Source organism: Neofelis nebulosa, chromosome 10 (assembly GCF_028018385.1).
Source record: "Neofelis nebulosa isolate mNeoNeb1 chromosome 10, mNeoNeb1.pri, whole genome shotgun sequence".
Classification (NCBI taxonomy): domain Eukaryota; kingdom Metazoa; phylum Chordata; class Mammalia; order Carnivora; family Felidae; genus Neofelis; species Neofelis nebulosa.
In genome coordinates this window covers 74,338,973-74,358,846 of record NC_080791.1, presented here as the reverse complement: position 1 = coordinate 74,358,846, position 19,874 = coordinate 74,338,973, and the positions used below count along the sequence as shown (strand labels likewise).

The window sequence follows — 19,874 nt, the reverse complement described above, 5'->3', positions numbered from 1 at the left end:
AAAAATAAACATTAAGAAAAAGTTAAAAAAAAGAAAAAAGTGCTTCCCTAGCCCTTCTCGAAGTTGATTTCTCATTTTCGGTTTGGAACATAAATGGCACTTCCTCTAGCTTTCCTTGACCAATGTGTGACCAAGGACCACCTCCTCACATCTCTCCTGTTTCTCTCATGGCACTTTTCACAAACTACCAGCTCCAAGAAACAGGTTCCCTGTAGTAGACAGGAACAGTAGCCACTGTTGGTCCTGTACTACCTCTTGCTTGTATGCTTCCTTGCACAGCAACTCCCCACACCTGCACCTCATTTACCAGGAGGTTAAGAGGGAGACACTGCTGGCGTGGATGATCATCTGGTGGCAGAAGGAGGTAGTGACCAAACTCCTGATCCGGATAAAGAAAAAGGCTCTTCATTCATACCTACCCAAAGTGCAGGGCTGGCCCTTGAGGTCCCCTGCCTGAGTGGGCTCTCTGGGTGGCTACAGTCCAAACTAACTTAGCCATTTTGCTTGATTGTACAGCTTGATTGTGCGGCAATGAAAATACAGGAGGGGCAAGATCTGTACATTCCAACATCTGCCCTAGTATAAATGCAGTAAAGAATTCTGAAAGAGCATGGCTTTGAAGTCCTGATACTTTGGCAACATGGGCTTCAGTGAAAAATATATGTGCATTTTTCTGTCTCTATATATATATATATATATGAACATTATTTATGTATACATAATATACATTAATATATATGTATAATGAAGGAAGGAAGGAAGGAAGGAAGGAAGGAAGGAAGGAAGGAAGGAAGGAAGGAAGGAAGGAAGACTATGTTCTGAACATCCTATTTGCTTCCCCACTAACTGGTATCTTCTGTAAATGGAGCTAAGGCATATTTAATCCACTTCCCCAAGGTTATTAAGACTAAAATGAGATATTACATTTAAATTTTAAGTCTATTTATTTTTGAGAGAGAGAGAGAGAGAATGAGCTGGGGAGGGGCAGAGATGAGGGAGACAGAGAATCTGAAGCAGGCTCCAGGCTCTGAGCTATCAGCACAGAGCCCAATGCAGGGCTTGAACCCACAAACTGTGAGGTCATGACGGAGTCGTAGTTGGATTCTCAACCGAGTCACCCAGGCACCCTGAGATCATATTACATTTAAAAGAATCAAGACTTTGCAGAATTGGCCCATTCCTTGCCTGAACAGGAAGATACAAGGTAATCCTGAAACACTTTTTGTGCCTGTGGCACAAGGGAGTGCTTTAGAAGGGAGGTGCTTTAAAGGGAGGAAGCTTTAGAAGATTAAATCTAAAAATTCATGGAAGATTAGGTTAATATATCTTTAAGCATGACTTTTCAGTCATGTTGGCATTGACTAATTTAGTCTATCAGATATGAAATTAATAAATGTAAATAAATTTTTTTAGACTAAAGTTGCCCCAAAGTTAAAAGAGGCTATAGGCATAAGTACAGGTTCGTTTTTGTAGTAATTAAAAAGTTCTAAGATTAGGTAGTGGTGGAGGTTGTACAACTATGTGAATTCACAGAATTATACGCTCTTTAAAAAAATTTTTTTTTATAATGTTTATTTACTTTTGAAAGAGAGAGAGAGAGAGACAGAGCACAAGCGGGGGAGGAGCACAGAGAGAGGGAAACACAGAATCCGAAGCAGGCTCCAGGCTGTCAGCATAGAGCCCGATGTAGGGCTCTTGAGATCATAACCTGAGCCAAAGTCGGACGCTTAACGGACTGAACCACCCAGGCACCCCTGCACCCTTTCAAATGGTGAATTTTAGGGGCGCCTGGGTGCCTCAGTCAGTTGTGTGTCCGACTTTGGCTCAGGTCACAATCTCATAGTTCATGAGTTAGAGCCCCGCGTCAGGCTCTGTGCTGACAGCTCAGACCCTGGAGCCTGCTTCGGATTCTGCGTCTCCCGCTCTCTGTCCCTCCCCCACTCGTGCTCTGGCTCTCAGAAATAAACATTAAAAAAAAATTTTTTTAATGTAAATTTTATGATGTGTAAATTGTAGCTTGTCTATTTTTTTTAAAGCCTGTATAAAAAGCAAATCATATTATAGTACTTGTTAAGACTACATAGTTCATTCTTTTCCTTTTACATTTGACACACTGAAAAAAAAAAGCATAATTCTTTCTCTTCACTAGCTTTCAGGAAGGAAACTTTAGTGAAAGATCCTGGAGAAGTGATGACAATAAAGTTGTTCTAGTTAACCTCTGGAAGTATTCGGGCCTGAATAAGGATCATAGTTGTAGACCTATTTTGAGGAAAATCTAAAAGTTTTTGAGTGGACAAACCACCAAGACTATTTGGTTTAAAACTGTTAAGTACCATCAAGTTACCGGCCTCCAGAGAGCCAAAGTTCTTAAAAATCTGTGTCTCCCTATAGTGACAAAGTACCACTGCCTATGTTGTTGGTAAGTGATATTTTTACATTCAGGTGTAGAATGCCATCTACATGACTTGTAGGGTACCAGTTATGATTAGCCCTATTATCAAGTTATCTCTTAATATCTCGTGGCTCAGCATAGTAAAAGGATTGAATATAATGGAAATGGTACCAAAACAACCTACTCAATCAAGTCATCTATTAATTATATTAAATCATGTTAAACTAAAGTCTGATCATTAGTAAACAACACACCTTAAAAATACCACTGTAGTGTTGCCGATGAATTACCCTAATGGGTCCCAATAATGTAATGAGTAAGTCGCAGCTTTATTTATCTTAATATAGTAAGAGAGAAGTCACTGTTCAAAGTTTATTTGGTATTTTAGTTGGTTGGTATGACACTTAGATAGTTGGTTGCATTGTTTATACGTAGATCTTTCTTTTTACATTATATGGCAATGTACACTATGTTCTGACTTATATAGGACACAAAATAAGATCCTTTAGAACAGTTATGCACAATACATGCAATACTGAATTTATACATTGGATCCCAGGAGGTGATTGGCTGGAGAAAAAAAAAAAAAAGGTTGGTCTAGGCTTGTTGGGTGAAGGAACCAGAAGTAATACAACACGCAGTAAATACACGTCTGGTTTGAATAGCAACTGCAGCACATGCCACATTGGCAGTGGTGTCTCTGAGGTGGTGCAACTATTTTCAGTTAACCAACTTAGGACGACGCAAGATGGGTACCGTCCAGCATCAGGATGTAGCCGCAAGGTTTTGTGAACCATTCCTATTTGTAACTTAGGAAACTGATGTTTTTCCTAGGCCATTTTTAATATTATTACTTGAATAAGAGATCAGATAATAAGGACAATATACACAACCTCCAACTAAAAATCCTGTTGTAGTCTAGACAGTGAAGTGGTACACCATTAGAAAACGTTAAAACTGCAGCTCTTTTTGGATCCCCCAGAGCGTATCTGCACTCTTCTTCAAACGGGCCTCTTCCTCAGGAGTCAGGGTCACCTTCACAACGTCTGAGATTCCATTCTGTCCCAAGATGCAAGGAACACTGAGGAAGACATCATCTTTTATTCCATAGAGACCCTGAAGACAAAATGAAAGACATTTTATGTTTTGTCTATGCATTTTGGGGTCTCCCAAGACTTCCATGCTCTACAAATATGTATGCTTATTTAATACAACTTGGTAAGTAGAAATTTCTTTCCACATTTTCAGTTAGGATGTGATGAACAGTGCAAATCATCAAAATACTGGCAAGATTCCTGTTGTAAAAGAAACTCTAAACTATTGCTGTTATCCGTAGTACTGTCACATTTTTATGGATAACATCTTGGTAACTCTAACTTCAGTGTGACTTCTTTTTTTCTTCAAAGAAAAAATTTTTCGTTTATGGTCATGCACCTACCCCAATTTATTATTAGTCAGTTACCAAGTATCTATGTGGTGAACAGAGTACTAGTAGACATTATTCCTAAAGTGCAACCACGTCTCTCCAAAAAAGGAAAGTTGTTAGTGCATTAATTTATTTCACTCAAATCAAGGACTGATGACTAATCTGCTTTCATAGAAGACTCTTTTTTAAAAACCAGAAAATAATGGCATTTAAATACAATGTATCACTACACAGACCTACCTTAATCATGGTGGAAATTGGATGCACCCGCCTAAGATTCTTCATTATGCTTTCTGCCAAATCTGCCACAGACAGTCCAATGGCCCAGGAAGTGTAGCCTTTCAGTTTGATCACCTCATAGGCACTGTAGGGTACAGAAGGACAGGGAAGGTAGGAAAAAGTAGGGTAAGAGAAACAAAGAACAACAACGCTTTCACTGAACACAGGCTTTACAGCAAACAATGGCACAAAGTTGCATTATATACCTGAGTAATGATTGCCACGTATACCAGGATATTATGAACAGGGATGTTCACAACAGTGTTGTTAGTAATAGCAAAAGCCTGGCAACAAGCCCAGGATTCTCCAACAGGGGAATGGATAAATTGTGGTACATACAGTGAAATATTCAACACAGTGGAATGTTACATAATGGTCAAAAATAACTGTATCTACATGCAACAAAATAAATGATTCTTACAATGTAATACTGAATTTTGGAATATAAATCCAAGATTATGTATGGTATGCTTGACTCAAGATTATGTCAAGTAAGGGATGGGTGGAAGGGTGAGTGGGAGAAGGAGCTCAGAACTCACTCATTTCCAAGTACCAACATACTAAAAATTCTAATTCCAACGAACACTACACTTAGTTGACAGCTACTGTCAACATTTCTTAGGTTTTATTTAATTAAACGAATACAAAGAGGGCCCTGCCTAAACCAATCATGATTCATTATTCAATTCTATATACCTGAGATCCACACATGACCACATGGTTTATAATAAGTAAATAATGCCACCAAGCATGAAAGCTTCCCTGTTTCAACAATTTCTAAGAGTTAATATTTACATTTTAGTACCATTACAAATCTAGACGTTCCTTGAAACTTTATAATCATTTGAATAAACAAATGTCTCTATTCATAAAGCCCATAACAGGAAATTGGATTTAAAAGTTCTTATTCCTGGGGTGGGGTGCCTGGGTGTCTCAGTTGGTTAAATGGCTGACTCTTAATTTCGTCTCAGGTCTTAATCTCATGGTTTGTGGGTCTGAGTCCTGCATCGGGCTCTGTGCTCACCGTGCTGAGCCTGCTTTGGATCTCTGTCTCCCTCTCTCTGCCCGTCCCCCACTTGTGCTTGCTCACTCTCTCTCAAAAATAAATAAATGTTAAAAAAAAATTCTTATTCCTGGGGCACCTGGCTGGCTCAGTCAGTGGAGCATGTGACTCTAGATTTTGGGGTCGTGAGTTCAAGCCCCACATGGGGTGTAGAGACTACTTCACTAAAACTTTTAAAATAATAAAAAATTCTTGGGGCGCCTGAGTGGCTCAGTTGGTTAAGCATCCAACTTCGGCTCAGGTCATGATCTCACGGTTTCTGGGTTTGAGCCCCATGTCAGGTTCTGTGCTGACAGCTCAGAGCCTGGAGCCTGCTTCAGATTCTGTATCTCCCTCTCTCGCTGCCCCTCCCCCACTCACACTCAGTTTCTCTCTCTCAAAAATAAACATTAAAAAAAAAAATGTCACATGCTCTACCCGACTAAACCAGTCAGACATCCCTAGAAAAAAGTTTTCTAACAAGAAGTACTCAAATGCTATTAAACTTCCAACTTTAAAATAAAAATAATAAATTTTAATCTTCTACATTGCCAAACTATGGAATCTATTACCTGTCAACCACCTGTTTGTGAACCTCTTTCCACTTTTCCTTATCTGCATCAGTGCCTAAGTCAGGGTGCAGATTCTTCAGGGAGACACCAGCAACATTTACTCCACTCCATACAGGCACTACAAGAAATAGCACAGAATACATTTATTTCCATACATCATCCAGCAGACTATAATAGCACTCCAGCCAGCCTTGCTTCAAGTTAACTCACTCCTTGCTTGCTGACTTAAGACCCTTGATCTTTAACAGAACTAATTTACTTTCTTTAAGATTTGCAGACCACTGGCCTTGGAGAATAAAAGACCAGAACTTTCCCAGGCCACAGAGGCCAGCAAGTCTGTTTGAGGTCACCTCACCTTTCTGATTAGCCCAGCAATCTTTCAACAAAATGTTTTTCTTTTTTAAGGTCACACAAATGACTTTACTGACCTCCTTTTGTACATCTGTAGACCTTGCCCTCTTTTGTAGAAAGAACAGAGTACTCTTGCACAACCCCTGGGTCCCATGGAACCAGACCTTCTTGCACAACCCCCACCCCCAGGCACCAAGGAACTAAGACCTTGCACAAACTCCAAGCACCGAGGTAACTCTGTAACTGGCATCATCAAATCTGCATGTAATCAAGGAATGTCACAGACCACTGCATTCCCTTAACTGATTAGACACCTTCAAAAATCTCTGGGCCTGGCAGAAACTTTGGAGTTGACTTTTGGACAAGAGTCTGCCTTCTCCCCACGTGGCCCGCCTCCTGAATAAAGCTCATATTCTTTTTCCAGTCAAAACTCTGCTCTTGAGTGCTGGCCTTTTGAGCAACAGGCCGCCAAACTTGGGTTTCGGTAACAAGACTAGTTACTTTGACCCATTTTTCTAATCCTCATTTCTTATCGGAGGAGGATTACCTGCTTTTGGTAGATGGTAAAGACTACCAATGCCCTTACTCTTAGATTTTAATTGATTAGATTATGTGAAACTAAGAATTTTCACCATATTCTGACCTGTTTTCCTAACCTATTGGGATGTTTAATCCTATTTGAAATATAAAGATAGTATGAGATCATAAGGGGAATTTTCTTAGTATAAGTAACTGTGAATTCAACTGTGATAGAATTTTTCCATGCACTCCATTTGGATGGTTAACCTTTTCACAGCCTCACAGTTCAAGTCTCATATAGACAATTGTGATAGTAAATGACTGAGGTCATCCTAAGAATTATCATCTTAAGTAAAAGAAATTTCATTCCCCATCCCCCATGCCATAAGAGGTCACATAAAATAGCTAAAATCTGAATAATAGATTTTTAGAAATCATTCTACTCTAATGAATGGATATCTAATTTCAGCTCTGATTTAATAATAAAACTTCTATCAATATCTTACACAATCTTTTTGAAAACAAAAATAGAAAATAAGTTATGCTTACCACTGGAGTCTCCATGCTCTCCAAGGACCCACCCATGACAGCTTAATGCGTGAACTCCCAGCCTTTCCCCCATTAGGTAACGGAACCGGGCTGAATCCAGATTGCAACCACTTCCAATAACACGGTTTTTGGGAAAGCCACTTATCTTCCAAGCCACATAGGTCAAGATATCCACTATGAAGAAAACATTTAGGCAAAAATACTAGGTAAATCATTAGATGATGTTTGGCTACTCAAGATACATGGCTCTGTAGGAATCTTGATATTGATCATAACCAATCAGCATTTTTGTCAATATTTTTAAACCTGTATGTATAATATAGCAAATTCATTAAGTGTTCAAGAAGTGTAGTATAATGAAAATAAATTGTGCATCTAGAACACCTTATTCATACCCTTTTCCCTTATCTAAGATCTTCTTGGGAAAATAGTTTTTAAGTTCTAACTACATTGAGGGGCACTGTACCCCTTTAATATGTTAAATTTAACTATTTTACCAAATCCATTCACAAGAGGAAAATGAAAAATACGAGAAATAAATATGTGTATATAGAATATGACATATGCCATCAGTGTTACTCAAGCTCATCTATTTGTGCAATTAAAGGTCTCACCTGGATTGGAAACAACAAGCAACTTGCAGTTTGGGCTGTATTTTACAACATTAGGAATGATGAACTTAAAGATGTTCACATTACGCTGGACCAAATTAAGACGGCTCTCTCCCTCTTGCTGACGTGCCCCAGCTGTGATAATAACCAGCTTGGAGTTTGCAGTCACATTATAGTCTAGACAAAGGGGAAACAAAAACCAGATTAAGGCCTTAATCTCTTCCATACATTTTTTTTTATGGGCAATTTTATTAGTGTTTTGTTACCTCCCTTACTTCCTTTCACGCATAGGTAAACACAGATAAATGACACTAATGCCACCCCTCCCCCCAACCCATGACTCCTTTAGCTTTTGGTTTTTTCACTGTGGCCACCTAACATGGAGGAAGAGTACATCAACGCCTTCCTTGTATTCTGGTTTAGACTGTGACTTTATATAACCACAGTTGGGAGGAGCTGGAAAGAACCAAATGAGACATTATCCCCCAATTTTTTGCCACCTGAGCTCAATGCTCAGACTCTTCCATACCCCTATTTCTACTTAATTACTTTACTGTGATCATATCAGCACAGAGATAGGCGCCTTTTTTTTTTTTTTTTTTTTTTAAAGCAAAGGCAACTTTACACTTATCAAGATCTTGCTTCTAGATACCCTATGGCACAGGATGGTTAACCCAGCCCATAGATAAGTGGTCAGTTATTTTCAGGTGTCAAAAGAAACACTATTTGTACACATGCCAGGTTTCCTGACTAGGGCTCATAAGTGTGAAAAGTCTGAACTGGCTCATTTACCTTATTCTCAACCTTGTCTTAGTGTCTGAAAGGAAGTAGGGGAAGTAAGTATATTAAATTTAAATATTTGAAGCAATGTGGTTAAATATGGACCTGAGAAGCATTACTAATTACATTCTAATTCAGATGCTTTCCACATTATAGACTATTGGGTTTCCATTACTAGAAATTGAAACTTTGGTATAAACAGGTTGCCAATGCAAAATGGCTCAAGGGCTCTTTGCTCCTATATGAAAAATAAATCTTTGAAAAAGGATTTCAAGCCTGATAAAAAAAATCAAATCTAGCATAGATCACAATATAAACTTGTTGAAATCAACCTTTGCCAGAGACAATTTTTGGTGTTCTAAGGAATAGGCTGCCATGCTGGAGATCCATCATCTCTCCCTTCAATTTGTCTTCCATGACATCAACAAGAGCAAGTTCATCTGCCAAGTCCTAAAAGATACAAAATTTTTAGTCAAATAGAAAAGAGCTGCTTCCAAATTTTAGAAAGGGATGCAAAATTTCTATGTTTCTAGCATAGGAGAGCTCTGCCACTTTATTAGTATCAGGACATACCTCAAAGTAGAGGCAGGCCCCCATTTAAAAACGGACTCACGGGGGTGACTGCGTGGCTCAGTCAGTCCAGCATCCAACTCTTGATTGTGGCTCAGGGCATGATCTCACAGTTCCCGAGATTCTCTCTGCTCCCCCCACCCCCTCCACTAGCATGTGTGTATGCTCTCTTTCTCTCTCGAGATAAATACATAAACTTTAAAGTGACTCATGGATGACCCATGCATAGGAAAAAGTACCGATCCTCTCTCTTCACGAGAGCAACTTCTTTTTTTTTTTTAATTTATTTTCTTTACATTTATTTATTTTTTGAGAGACGGAGCACAAATTGGGAAGGGGCAGAGAGAAGGAGACACAGAATCCAAAGCAGGCTCCAGGCTCCGAGCTGTCAGCACAGAGCCTGACACGGGGCTCGAACTCACAAACTGTGAGATGACCTGAGCTGAAGTCGGATGCTTAACTGACTGAGCCACCCAGGCACCCCTTCACTAGAGCAACTTCTGCAAGCACTCCACCATTCGACTGTGTGGTAGCAGAACACTAGATTGGCAATGGCTGGAATAACATCCAATTACATAAGACTGCTCTGTTTAGTCTCTCAATTTTACACATTAATTTTAGGCCATTAATCATTACATAAGTGATGTTGACCAGTATTAAGACTTGGAAATTAAAAAGTGATATTCTGGATCATTCCTTTATACGTTTTCCATATATTAACCAACACTAAGTGTTCCAAGAAGACAGATTTGTGCATTTGCAAAATAATATTGGTGAAAAATATCCTTTCAGTTGAATCTGTAAATGTTTATAGGTGCATCTCAGACCAGGAGCACCAGCAACAGATTTAATACACATGAGGTGTGAACTGTTATAACCAAGTAAGTTATACTAGCTGAGCAACAGATCTACCCCCCCCCCCATGTCATCTGTAATATAATAACCTTATACACACCTGAGTTAGAGGGCATAGGTGTGGAAAAAACAAATGGCATCAATTCCTGATCCAGTGGAAAGCTGTAAAAATTGGTCCAGGTATCCCCTGATTGTCAGAAGTTTGCATTATGCCACTTCCCTTTTATAAAAGACCTAACTTTAGTACCTGTTTTCCCTAACTGAAATAAATCCAAAGAGGATTTCTGCCTTTAGGAAATAAGGCAATTGGGGCGCCTGGATGGCTCAGTCGGTTAAACGTCCGACTTCGGCTCAGGTCACGATCTCGCAGTCTGTGAGTACGAGCCCCGCGTCGGGCTCTGGGCTGATGGCTCAGAGCCTGGAGCTTGCTTCCGATTCTGTGTCTCCCTCTCTCTCTGCCCCTCCCCCGTTCATGCTCTGTCTCTCTCTGTCTCAAAAAAAAAAAAAAAAGTCAAAAAAAAATTTAGGAAATAAGGCAAAAAAACCCCACAAAAAACAAAAAACAGCATTCAGTGTTTGTTTCGCAGTGAGCCCTTACAGAGGCAGCACACATCCTAGTTACCACCTTGGTTCCACTTGATGAACCAAGTTCCTCAGGAACTTTACTCAGCATCTCAGCATCAAGCTGCCATAGCTTTGAACTTTGTGAGCATCTGTACCTTATCTCTATTTTGTGCATGCATTAGCACGATGTGTCCTAAGGTATCAGAAAATCCTAAGGTTATTTTTTGGGTCTGGGAATGTTAAAAAATTTTCCACATTAATTAATGGTAATTGCTTCTTTGCTTTACACCAGGCTTCAGAAAGGTTTCATAGGAATGCTCTCCTTTCGGATAGTGGGGGAAACCTTTATACTATGTGGCCCCTCCTAAGAACACATAAAAAGCAACCTATGTTGTTACACAACCTCTGCATAGCTCATTTCTGCCTTCAGTTCCTTATGTCAATCCTTTCCTGTTCAAAACCCAGAATTCATCATTACACTCCCTTATTAGTAACTCCAAATCTAAACTTAAAATATTTTAATATTGTAAGCTGCCTCAATTTCTTTTTTTATATAAACCAGGCTCAACTACTATAAAAGATATTCTTTATTCTTTCTCAAATTATCTTTTGCTATCTAAATTTAACTCCATAACTGGTACCAAAATTATTATTCAAGGTGAGGGGCACTGGGGATTTTTGTGGGAGAAAGACTTAAGATTCCCCACATTGTGTAATTAAAATATTTTTTTTTTATTTTGAGAGACAGAGTGAGCGCACAAGCAGGTGAGGGGCAGAGAGAAAGAGAAACAGAATCCCAAGCAGGCTCCATGCCATCAATGCAGAGCCTGCCTGACGTGGGGCTCAAACTCACCAACCACATGATCATAACCTGAGCAGAGATCAAGAGTGGAACTCCCAACCAACTGGGCCACCCAGGCACACTCAGTGATTTTAATTTTACCAAATGTGTGTATCATTTTCAACTCAAAAATTACTTTAAAATAAAGGCATGTTTAACTTAAAGATATAGACTATGTTTTCATTTGTAGGCAATTCATGCATGTTAATACAGCACAGTGAATTTAAGGAACTGTGTCACCAGCCTTATAACTTTTAATGTTTTTAGTACAGATACTCTTTCGGTATAGCATCACATTACTAAAGTTTGTTCCACATAAAGTTCTTCAAATGAATGCATGAACCTAAATATTTGTATCTACAATGTAATAATGCAATTCTTGGAGGTGTGGGGAGATCGTTGGGGTCAAGGTATCCTTGGCTTTCAGAGTGATGGGCTTTCACTTACCTTCATTAAGATACTGATGGCACAAGCCATGCCAACAGCACCAACCCCAACAACTGTAATCTTATTCTGGGGGGTATGGTCTTCCTTAAGAAGATTCTGAATCAGTTGATCCTTGAGAGTTGCCATATTGGATTTAGAAGCAAAAGGAATCTATAGGGGGGAAACACACACTGTCACTGCATCCTCTTTAAATTAACGCTTATTAACCAAAAGCTGTTCTAAAAGAGCTTATTTTACTTCCTTTTGGGATACTTGCCATTAAAAAGAGGGAAGGAACAAACCTAAAGATGGCCAAAGGGATACTGAAAGGCCTAAAGCCAGGGTCTGGTCTGGCTAGGATCTATCTTGGTGTAAAGGATCTCACCTTGGCGTGGAAAAATAATATTGACGTTTGGGTGTAAGTATAACTTCCTGAGGACTCACTCATCTTGATTTATTAACCCCAAGCGGGGCTGCCTTTTCTCACACAAAATCGCTGTGACTGCCTGCCCAAATGTACTCCAATCACCAGTCCTGCAAACCCTCAAAAAAAGTAGAGAGAAATGTGCGGAAGGTTCCCGTAAATGCCTCTTGGAACCACCTGGACGCCGTAGGATGTTAAAAACAACAACAACAACAACAACAACAAAAAAAACCTCTGCTCATGCGCACTCACTCCTTCCTCCAGCCCCAGAAGATGGGGCGGATATCAGACCAACAGCTCTGTTGGCTGGGAACCCTCGGGTTTTCCGCCCCTCCCCCACCCAGCCCGGCGCGACACTTGCGCGCATGCTCATTTCGAGCGCTGGGCGGGGACAAGAGTACAGCCTACAGACCGCGGCTTTCGAGAGCTGGGTGCTGGCGCAGAGGCGCCAGTCTGGAAAGCCCCGCCCAAGAGCGGAAATAATTGGGAACTGTCCTGCTCTTAGGGTACGAGAGAGAGCCACGAGGCAGAGAGCCCCGAGGTGGACTTTAGACTTAACTAGTGCCCCTACTGGCAGCCTCCCTGGCCGCGGGCAGAGCCAGACTTTAAATCGGAATACTAGACCCAAGGAGCTGTTAACAAACAGGGAGGGAGGCGCCTCGTGTGGTTTCTGCCGTGATCCATGTTGCAAAGGCGTGAGGCCCGATATGAGGAAATTTTGTCAGTACAGGAAGTGCAAAAATAGCTGCAGAGGCCTGGAGCCCTAAAGTTAATAGATACTTGGTGGAATCCTCCATTCCCAGTGTCGGGGAGGGGGCCTTCGCCCTGCTAATCCAACCCTGCACTGCATTCACTGGAAAGATTATCACAGGTTGCACCCTGAAGCACCACGTCTGGTCTTGACACCACCCCAAAGGGCAAAAATATCCGAGAGGACTTCCAGGCAGGCAGCCCAGAGTCACCAAGGTGGAATCAGATCTCTCCGCGTAAATCACTGCTATTTCTAGACCTGGCCTCACCAAAACCTAAACCCTGGGATCCAGCGCTCCCTTCAACGTGGGGGCACGGGTGAGGGACGAGCACTGCAGAAAGTGGGTCTACTCCCCCAACTCTGCCACCCACTCTGTGACCTCAGAGATGCCCTAACCCTCTCCCAGCTTTAGGTTCCCCCATTTCTCAAGAGGAGGGGACGGTACCAGATAGCCTGCTCTCAAAAGACCATCGGCAGGAGGGCTGAGACTCTTCCTGCTTCATCTTTGCATGCACCGTGCCTTGCGTAGCACCCGATACATCAGCAGCTGCTTAATAAGTGTAATTTGCGCAAAGAGCGCCCTATAATCCGCAGGCAGTAGCCGCCCCATGGAGTCCACCTCTTGAAGAGTCCCAGGGTTAAAAAGCGACCCAAGCAGCGCTCCGCGGTTGTCGATCCCCTCCCTCTATCCCTCACCCACGACTGCTGAGGGTTTTTAGGCTGGGTGGGCTCTGGAAACCCGACCTCCAGTTCTGCGTTGTTTGCCTATTTTAAACCCGGAGGTATGCCCCACCCTTTAGATCTGTCATTTCCTTGTCTTTCTGCATCCACCTGGGCTTTCAGCCACAGGATAGCTGCGGCCACCTCGGTTCCCCAGCCGGACCAGAGGCCATGGTGCCCACTTAGAGCAAAAGCAGAGTGCGGTGACCTCTGAGTCCACGTGAGGATCCTGCCTTCCCCCCGACTCCCCGGGAGCAGAGACCCCTTCGGGGACAGCGCCGAGCTAGCGAGCCGGAGGCAGCTCGCTCTCCTGACCCTCCCGCGCAGTGCGCTCGGGGCCCGACCGTACCGGGAGTGCACGTCGAGCAGGCGGGCGTCGGCGGCGCGCGGTGTTGGGTCCGGACTTGGCGGCAGCGGCTCCCGTACTCGGAGCTGGGCGCGGGAGGGGCCTTAAATGGAACCGGGAGGCTGACGTCAGGGGGGTAGCCGGGCGGACGTGCGGGAACCCACGTGTGGGTCGGGCTAGGGGCGGGCTCGAAGCCAGGCGGGGCTGTGGGGAGGCTCAGGCGGCGCGCGCAGCGGGACCGAAGATCTGGGGACAGACCCACGTGTGCCTGGGGACCTAAGGGGCTGCCGGAACCGCTCAGCCTCCGGCCACAAAAGCCCCGGCCCTCTAGAGCCACCAGCCAGTCCAGTCTACCCTCCGGAAAGGCTTAATCTGAATCTTCACCATTGTTTCCCAATTGACCGGAAAGAACAGCTTCTGGCCCGTTAGGCACTCAACAATTTGTTGGAAGGGAGGGAATGCCTAGCACGGCATCAGTCTCCTTACCTAGGTCGAGTGATTCCCAAAACTTGACGCTGCTTCCCCACCCCCCACCCCCCTTTGCTCAGCCTGCCTTCCTGCTCCCTATCTTTAAATCTCACCCATCATCTGGTTTCTCTCTCTCTCTGTCTCTCTCTGTCTGCCTCTCTCTCTCTCTCTCTCTCACACACACACACACACAGAGTTAGTATCTGCCTTGTCTCTGCATCCGCTGAGCTGTGTCTCCTTCAAACTGGCTTGCATTAGAGACGTGTGTCACTTTGCTCTCCTACCTGACAGCGATTCTTTCAAAGGCATGGATCAGTCTACTTCCTCCTTTGAACCTGGGACCAACTTGGAGTCCAGTTCTGAGAAAGATCCATAATTATGGGTCTCTTGGTTTTGAAGGGAACAAGCTAACCTCAGCTCCAGAAAAGCAGGGTATCTGTCTAGCAGTTGTAATAGTTTTCCTATTGCTCTAGGAATCCCAGAAACCTAGGCTCTCACCTCAAACACACAGCTGGACAGGCTGAAGGCCAATCACAAATTCTCCGTTGTTTCTCAGGGCAGGGCTGACTGCTCGAGGTTCCCCAGTCTTTGCAACAATATCCTCATTCAGTCAGGGTTGGGCCCCTGCCTGCTTATCAGATGTGACTACAGCTGCTGGCAAGAGGGCAGAGTTCAGAGAATGGAAGGTAGGCTGGGGAGACAGGTAAGAACTCAGGATGAGGACCTTGGGATGACCTCTAAAAATAATCTGGGTGGAAAGTTTACAGCTCCCTAAATTAAGGCACATAACAGCTCACTCCAAACACAGCTTCCTTCTTCTTATGCAGAACAATATCCTCTACTTAACTCTACAAATGTGGATAAAACAAGTACTATTTACTGAGCACCCCCTACGTGTCAGGCAGCAAGCCAGGTAATACCTTCACTCTAATTATTTGGAGTAGGCATAATTATTCACATTTTGCAGTTAAGAAGCCAAGGCTCAGAAAAATTAGTTATTTTGCCAAGGTCAGACAACTAATAAGTGATTTCAGCTGGTTCTTTAGGACCAACTGGCTCCAACCTCTTATTTTTCCTGTTGTCCCTTCTCCACCCCTCACCGCTGACTCCACAAAAGTCAAGAAATTGTGGTGCAGGGGGGGTGCGCCCAGGTGGCTCAGTTGGTTAAGCGTCCGACTTCAGCTCAGGTCATGATCTTACGGCTAGTGAGTTTGAACCCCGCCTCAGGCTCCGTGCTGACAGCTCGGAACCTGGAGCCTGCTTCAGATCCTGTGTCTCCCCCCCACCCTCTTTCTGTCTCTGCCCCTCCCCACTCACACTCTGCCTCTCTCAAAAATGAATACATGCTTTAAAAAAAATTTTTTTTTTTTAAATTTTTTTTCAACATTTTTTATTTATTTTTGGGACAGAGAGAGACAGAGCATGAACGGGGGAGGGGCAGAGAGAGAGGGAGACACAGAATCGGAAACAGGCTCCAGGCTCCGAGCCATCAGCCCAGAGCCCGACGCGGGGCTCGAACTCACGGACCGCGAGATCGTGACCTGGCTGAAGTCGGACGCTTAACCGACTGCGCCACCCAGGCGCCCCTAAAAAAATTTTTTTTAAGAAATCATGGTGGGGGCCCAAGCTAGTCCCAGGCTCAGAAAATTTCATTTTCTGTGAGAGCTAGTAGATGTTACTGGGTGTCTCTGCCCATCTGCTGAGCTGAGACATCAGTCTTCTCTGCCCTCAGACTGGTACTACTATCCATACTCCTGCTTTCCAGGCCTTTAAACTTGGACTGGAATTTACACCACCTGCTGTCATGGGTCTCCAGCTTACAGATGGAAGATCTTGGGATTTCTCAGCTTCCATAATTGCCTGAACCAATTCCTTATAATAAATTTTGTTATACCTCCTATTGGTTCTGTTTCTCTAGAGAACCCTGACTAATACAGCCCAAAGAGAAGAATTTCTGTACTAAAGCCCAAGCCGAATGTGGGATCCATGGGATGGATCAGAAAGCACTATTTCAGAGGGCAGAACAGACTTCTCCAAACTAACCAAGTGTTCTTCAAGGATGGCCCCTTTGAAAGGGAACATCTCACAAAAGAGGTGGCTTGATCAGGGGATAGTCTGACCTCAGAGAATGGGTGGTGCTCAGCAACCAATATAAGATTTTCCTAAAATGGACCTGGCCAACGAATGATGTCCACCCAAAATACAGTGCTGAGTCATTCCTTCATTAAGTATTTGTTACAGTCATCCTCAAAAAAGTTCAATAGTACCTCATTCAACAGCATCAAGAATAAAATCCAAATTCCTTGGAAGGCACACTAGATGTTCTACAGTACAGTGTCCACATCCCCTCTCTGGCCTTACCTTCTATTTTCCTTCATGCTTCCCATATGCCGGTCCCAAGGCTCTTACACTACATTCCCCCGACATGCCATGTATTCCGCCTAGGCGAATTCTTCAACCTGAATGTTCTTTACCTTGCCACCATCCCTGTTCTGCCCAAACCCACACATTCATAGGTCAAATGCTGTTGCTCGAGCTTTATTTTATTTTATTTTATTTTATTTTATTTTTTTAAACATTAAAAAAAAATTTTTTTTTTAACGTTTATTTATTTTTTGGGACAGAGAGAGACAGAGCATGAACGGGGGAGGGGCAGAGAGAGAGGGAGACACAGAATCAGAAGTAGGCTCCAGGCTCTGAGCCATCAGCCCAGAGCCCGACGTGGGGCTCGAACTCACGGACCGCGAGATAGTGACCTGAGCCGAAGTCGGAGGCTTAACCGACTGAGCCACCCAGACGCCCCACTTGAGCTTTATTTTACACTAATTCTTATTGCTGTCCTCTTTTTCTCACTAGACTGTGAGCTCCACATGGACAGAAACTTTCTGCATATTCTCAGCACATATATTTATTTGTTTTTATAAATATATTTTGAATTACATGCCTGCTATGCTAAATGCATGAGGGCGCTATGCTAAATGCATGAGGGCACTATGCTAAATGCTGGGGATATAAAAATGAATAAGACATATTTATAAGCCTTCAAAGACTTTACCATTTAATGGGGAAGGCCAATGGCATTCCCCTCTTTGGTTAAAATGCAAGACAGAATATAACACTGCCTCAAAAGAGGCAGAAATAAATTGCCCTAACAATCATAAGAGAGAAGGGTCCTTTGGCCAGGACTATCAGAGAAGGCTTCCCAGGGGAGGTAGCATCTGAGCTTAGCCTAGAAAAAGACTTCAATTGCTGAAGATCAGGTGTTGAGAAAGCAGAGAATGAGCATGAGCAAATGCATCAAGGCAGGAAATTCAAAGTGTATCTGGTGAATCTTTAGCTTTAAATGCCAGGCTATGAAATTTAGGTGTTTTTGCTGTTGTTGTTTTTTTTGGTGGGCAGTGGAAGTCAGATGCTTTTGGAGAAGGGGAGAGAGAGAGAGAGTGAAAGCAAGGTAGTTGAGAAGTCTGGAAAGCACAGCAGGGTAGGGAGGAACACACCTTGTTTTGTAATAACACAACAAGAAGCTTGGAACATACGCAGCTCCAACCACAACGGCACAGAACATACACTTCTCTGATATACCCTACACAGCCCTGCACCCCCCCCCCCACTTTTTTTTTTTTTTTTTTTTTTTTACCTTTTCCATGTTTGCAAAGCTGATGGCTTTTCTGAGTTTCAGGGCCCAAGATGCAGATGGCCTCATCAGTCTCTGTCCCCAACAGGCCAGGCTCTGTTGTGTACGTGCCAAAGCAAAGGCTCCCCTCTCTGGCAAGAGATCAGGTGCCTGTCCCTGGGACTGCTTCATATCATCCCCCTAACCCCATCCATCTCTCACATGATGGGAGTGGAAGCCACAGACTCCACCCTGACTCCTCAAGTCCCCCTGGGTGCCACGTCTCCTGGTACGCCAGTGCCCACCCTCCCCCACCTGTTTCTCCTCCCCTCTTCCTCCCCGACCTGCCCTCCTATCAGGTACTAGAAGCTGCCTCTGTGTCTCTTTTCGGCTTAGATTGTTATTCCCTCCAGAGTTCATTCCTCCCGTGAGCACCTAACAGAATCCACCTCAGAAACTCTGGATTCCTTTTTCTGTAGACCGAATGTTTGCGCCCTTTCCCCCAACTCATGCTGAAACCTAATCCGTAATGTGATAGTATTGAGATGGGGGAGCACTTAGGAGATGATTAGATAATCAGGGTGGAGCCTTCATGAACAGGATTAGTGCCCTTAAAAAAAAGAGGAGCTCCCTTGTCCCTTCTATCATGTGAAGACACGGCAAAAAGTCTATGAACTTGGAAGGCTCTCACCAGACATCTGCTGGAGCCTTGGTCTTGAACTTCCCAGACTCCAGAACCATAACAAATAAGTTTCCATTGTTTATAAGCCACCCAGTCTGTATTATTTTGTGACAGTAGCATGAATGGACTAAAGTACCTTCTTTTCCAAGGAAAAGAAATGAGACCTATGCCCTTTTCTCTCCATCCAACCCTGTCACAGAGTGAGGCCTCAAGCTTTCCATCACATTGACAGGTTCCAAGGCAAAAACTGTTGCCAAAATATAAGTGGTTTCCAAATTGAGGGCCCACAAAATCAGTGTGCAGAGGGAGTCCCACAGTGTCTCCAAGCCAGACAATCCCCAGCATGGTAACATAGTGCCCTTTATCTAATCACCACAGGGGAGGACTGTGGGAAGCTGTGATAGCCTTTCCCTCCAACATCTTGGGTGGCAAGGACAGTGATGGGCATGGCTTAGCAAAGTTGAATGGGCAGCCTGCTGGAGAGGAGACACTGACCTGAGGGTCAGGAGACCTGAGTTTGGTCATGGACCTCTGAGTGACGTTGTTGTGGCAGTCACATTCCCTCTGTAGCCCCTATATCCTAAACATAAGAGGATCTCTGTTCCAGTTCTAACATCCAGGGGGGCTCTGAGTTAACGAATCAAGCCTCCACACACACCTTCATTTTTGCAATTGCTCAGAACTCAGAGGCAAAGCTGCCCCCCCTTTTTGGTAACTGGTTTGGGCTGCTCCTCATGTGGAATGAGGAGCTTCCAATGTGGAAGCAGACATTCAAGGGGCCTGACTGCACCCATGGCAATAAGAATCCATGCCTAGCATTCTCTTGTCCTCCGTTTTAGTTCGAAAACTGGGTCCAAAACACCCAAGGCACTGGCTGGGTGTTGCATCTGTTAATAAAAAGCCTCACTGGGCTTTGAAAACAAATTACTGATAACAGGAAGCCATCTCTGATTCTTTAAGGAATTCTTTACACCTTGCAACCTTACCAAGTGTGGAAGTACATTCCAAGCCCTAGCTCACGAAAGAAGGGTAATTTCCTATAAAATTCCAAGAGGATCAAAGCAATTGTAACTGTGAATAAAACCAGACAGGT

At 43.4% G+C, this 19,874-nt stretch overlaps 1 protein-coding gene across 2 annotated transcripts; it reads right to left on the bottom strand.

The window, feature by feature from the left end:
- Window positions 1-2,739: 2,739 nt before the first annotated feature.
- Window positions 2,740-14,140, bottom strand: LDHA (lactate dehydrogenase A). Of its 2 annotated transcripts, none has more exons than XM_058688416.1 (8): window positions 14,022-14,140; window positions 11,799-11,948; window positions 8,854-8,971; window positions 7,745-7,918; window positions 7,131-7,304; window positions 5,712-5,829; window positions 4,059-4,182; window positions 2,740-3,508 (listed from the first exon to the last, which is right to left on the bottom strand). In XM_058688416.1, exons 2-8 carry the CDS (start codon window positions 11,922-11,924, stop codon window positions 3,344-3,346), a joined length of 999 nt encoding a protein of 332 aa, XP_058544399.1. In that variant the 5' UTR covers window positions 11,925-11,948; window positions 14,022-14,140; the 3' UTR covers window positions 2,740-3,343. The 2 variants fall into 2 exon arrangements, with proteins under 2 accessions (XP_058544399.1, XP_058544398.1); XM_058688415.1 differs by lacking the exon at window positions 14,022-14,140 and adding an exon at window positions 12,163-12,354.
- Between the last annotated feature and the right edge of the window lie 5,734 nt (window positions 14,141-19,874).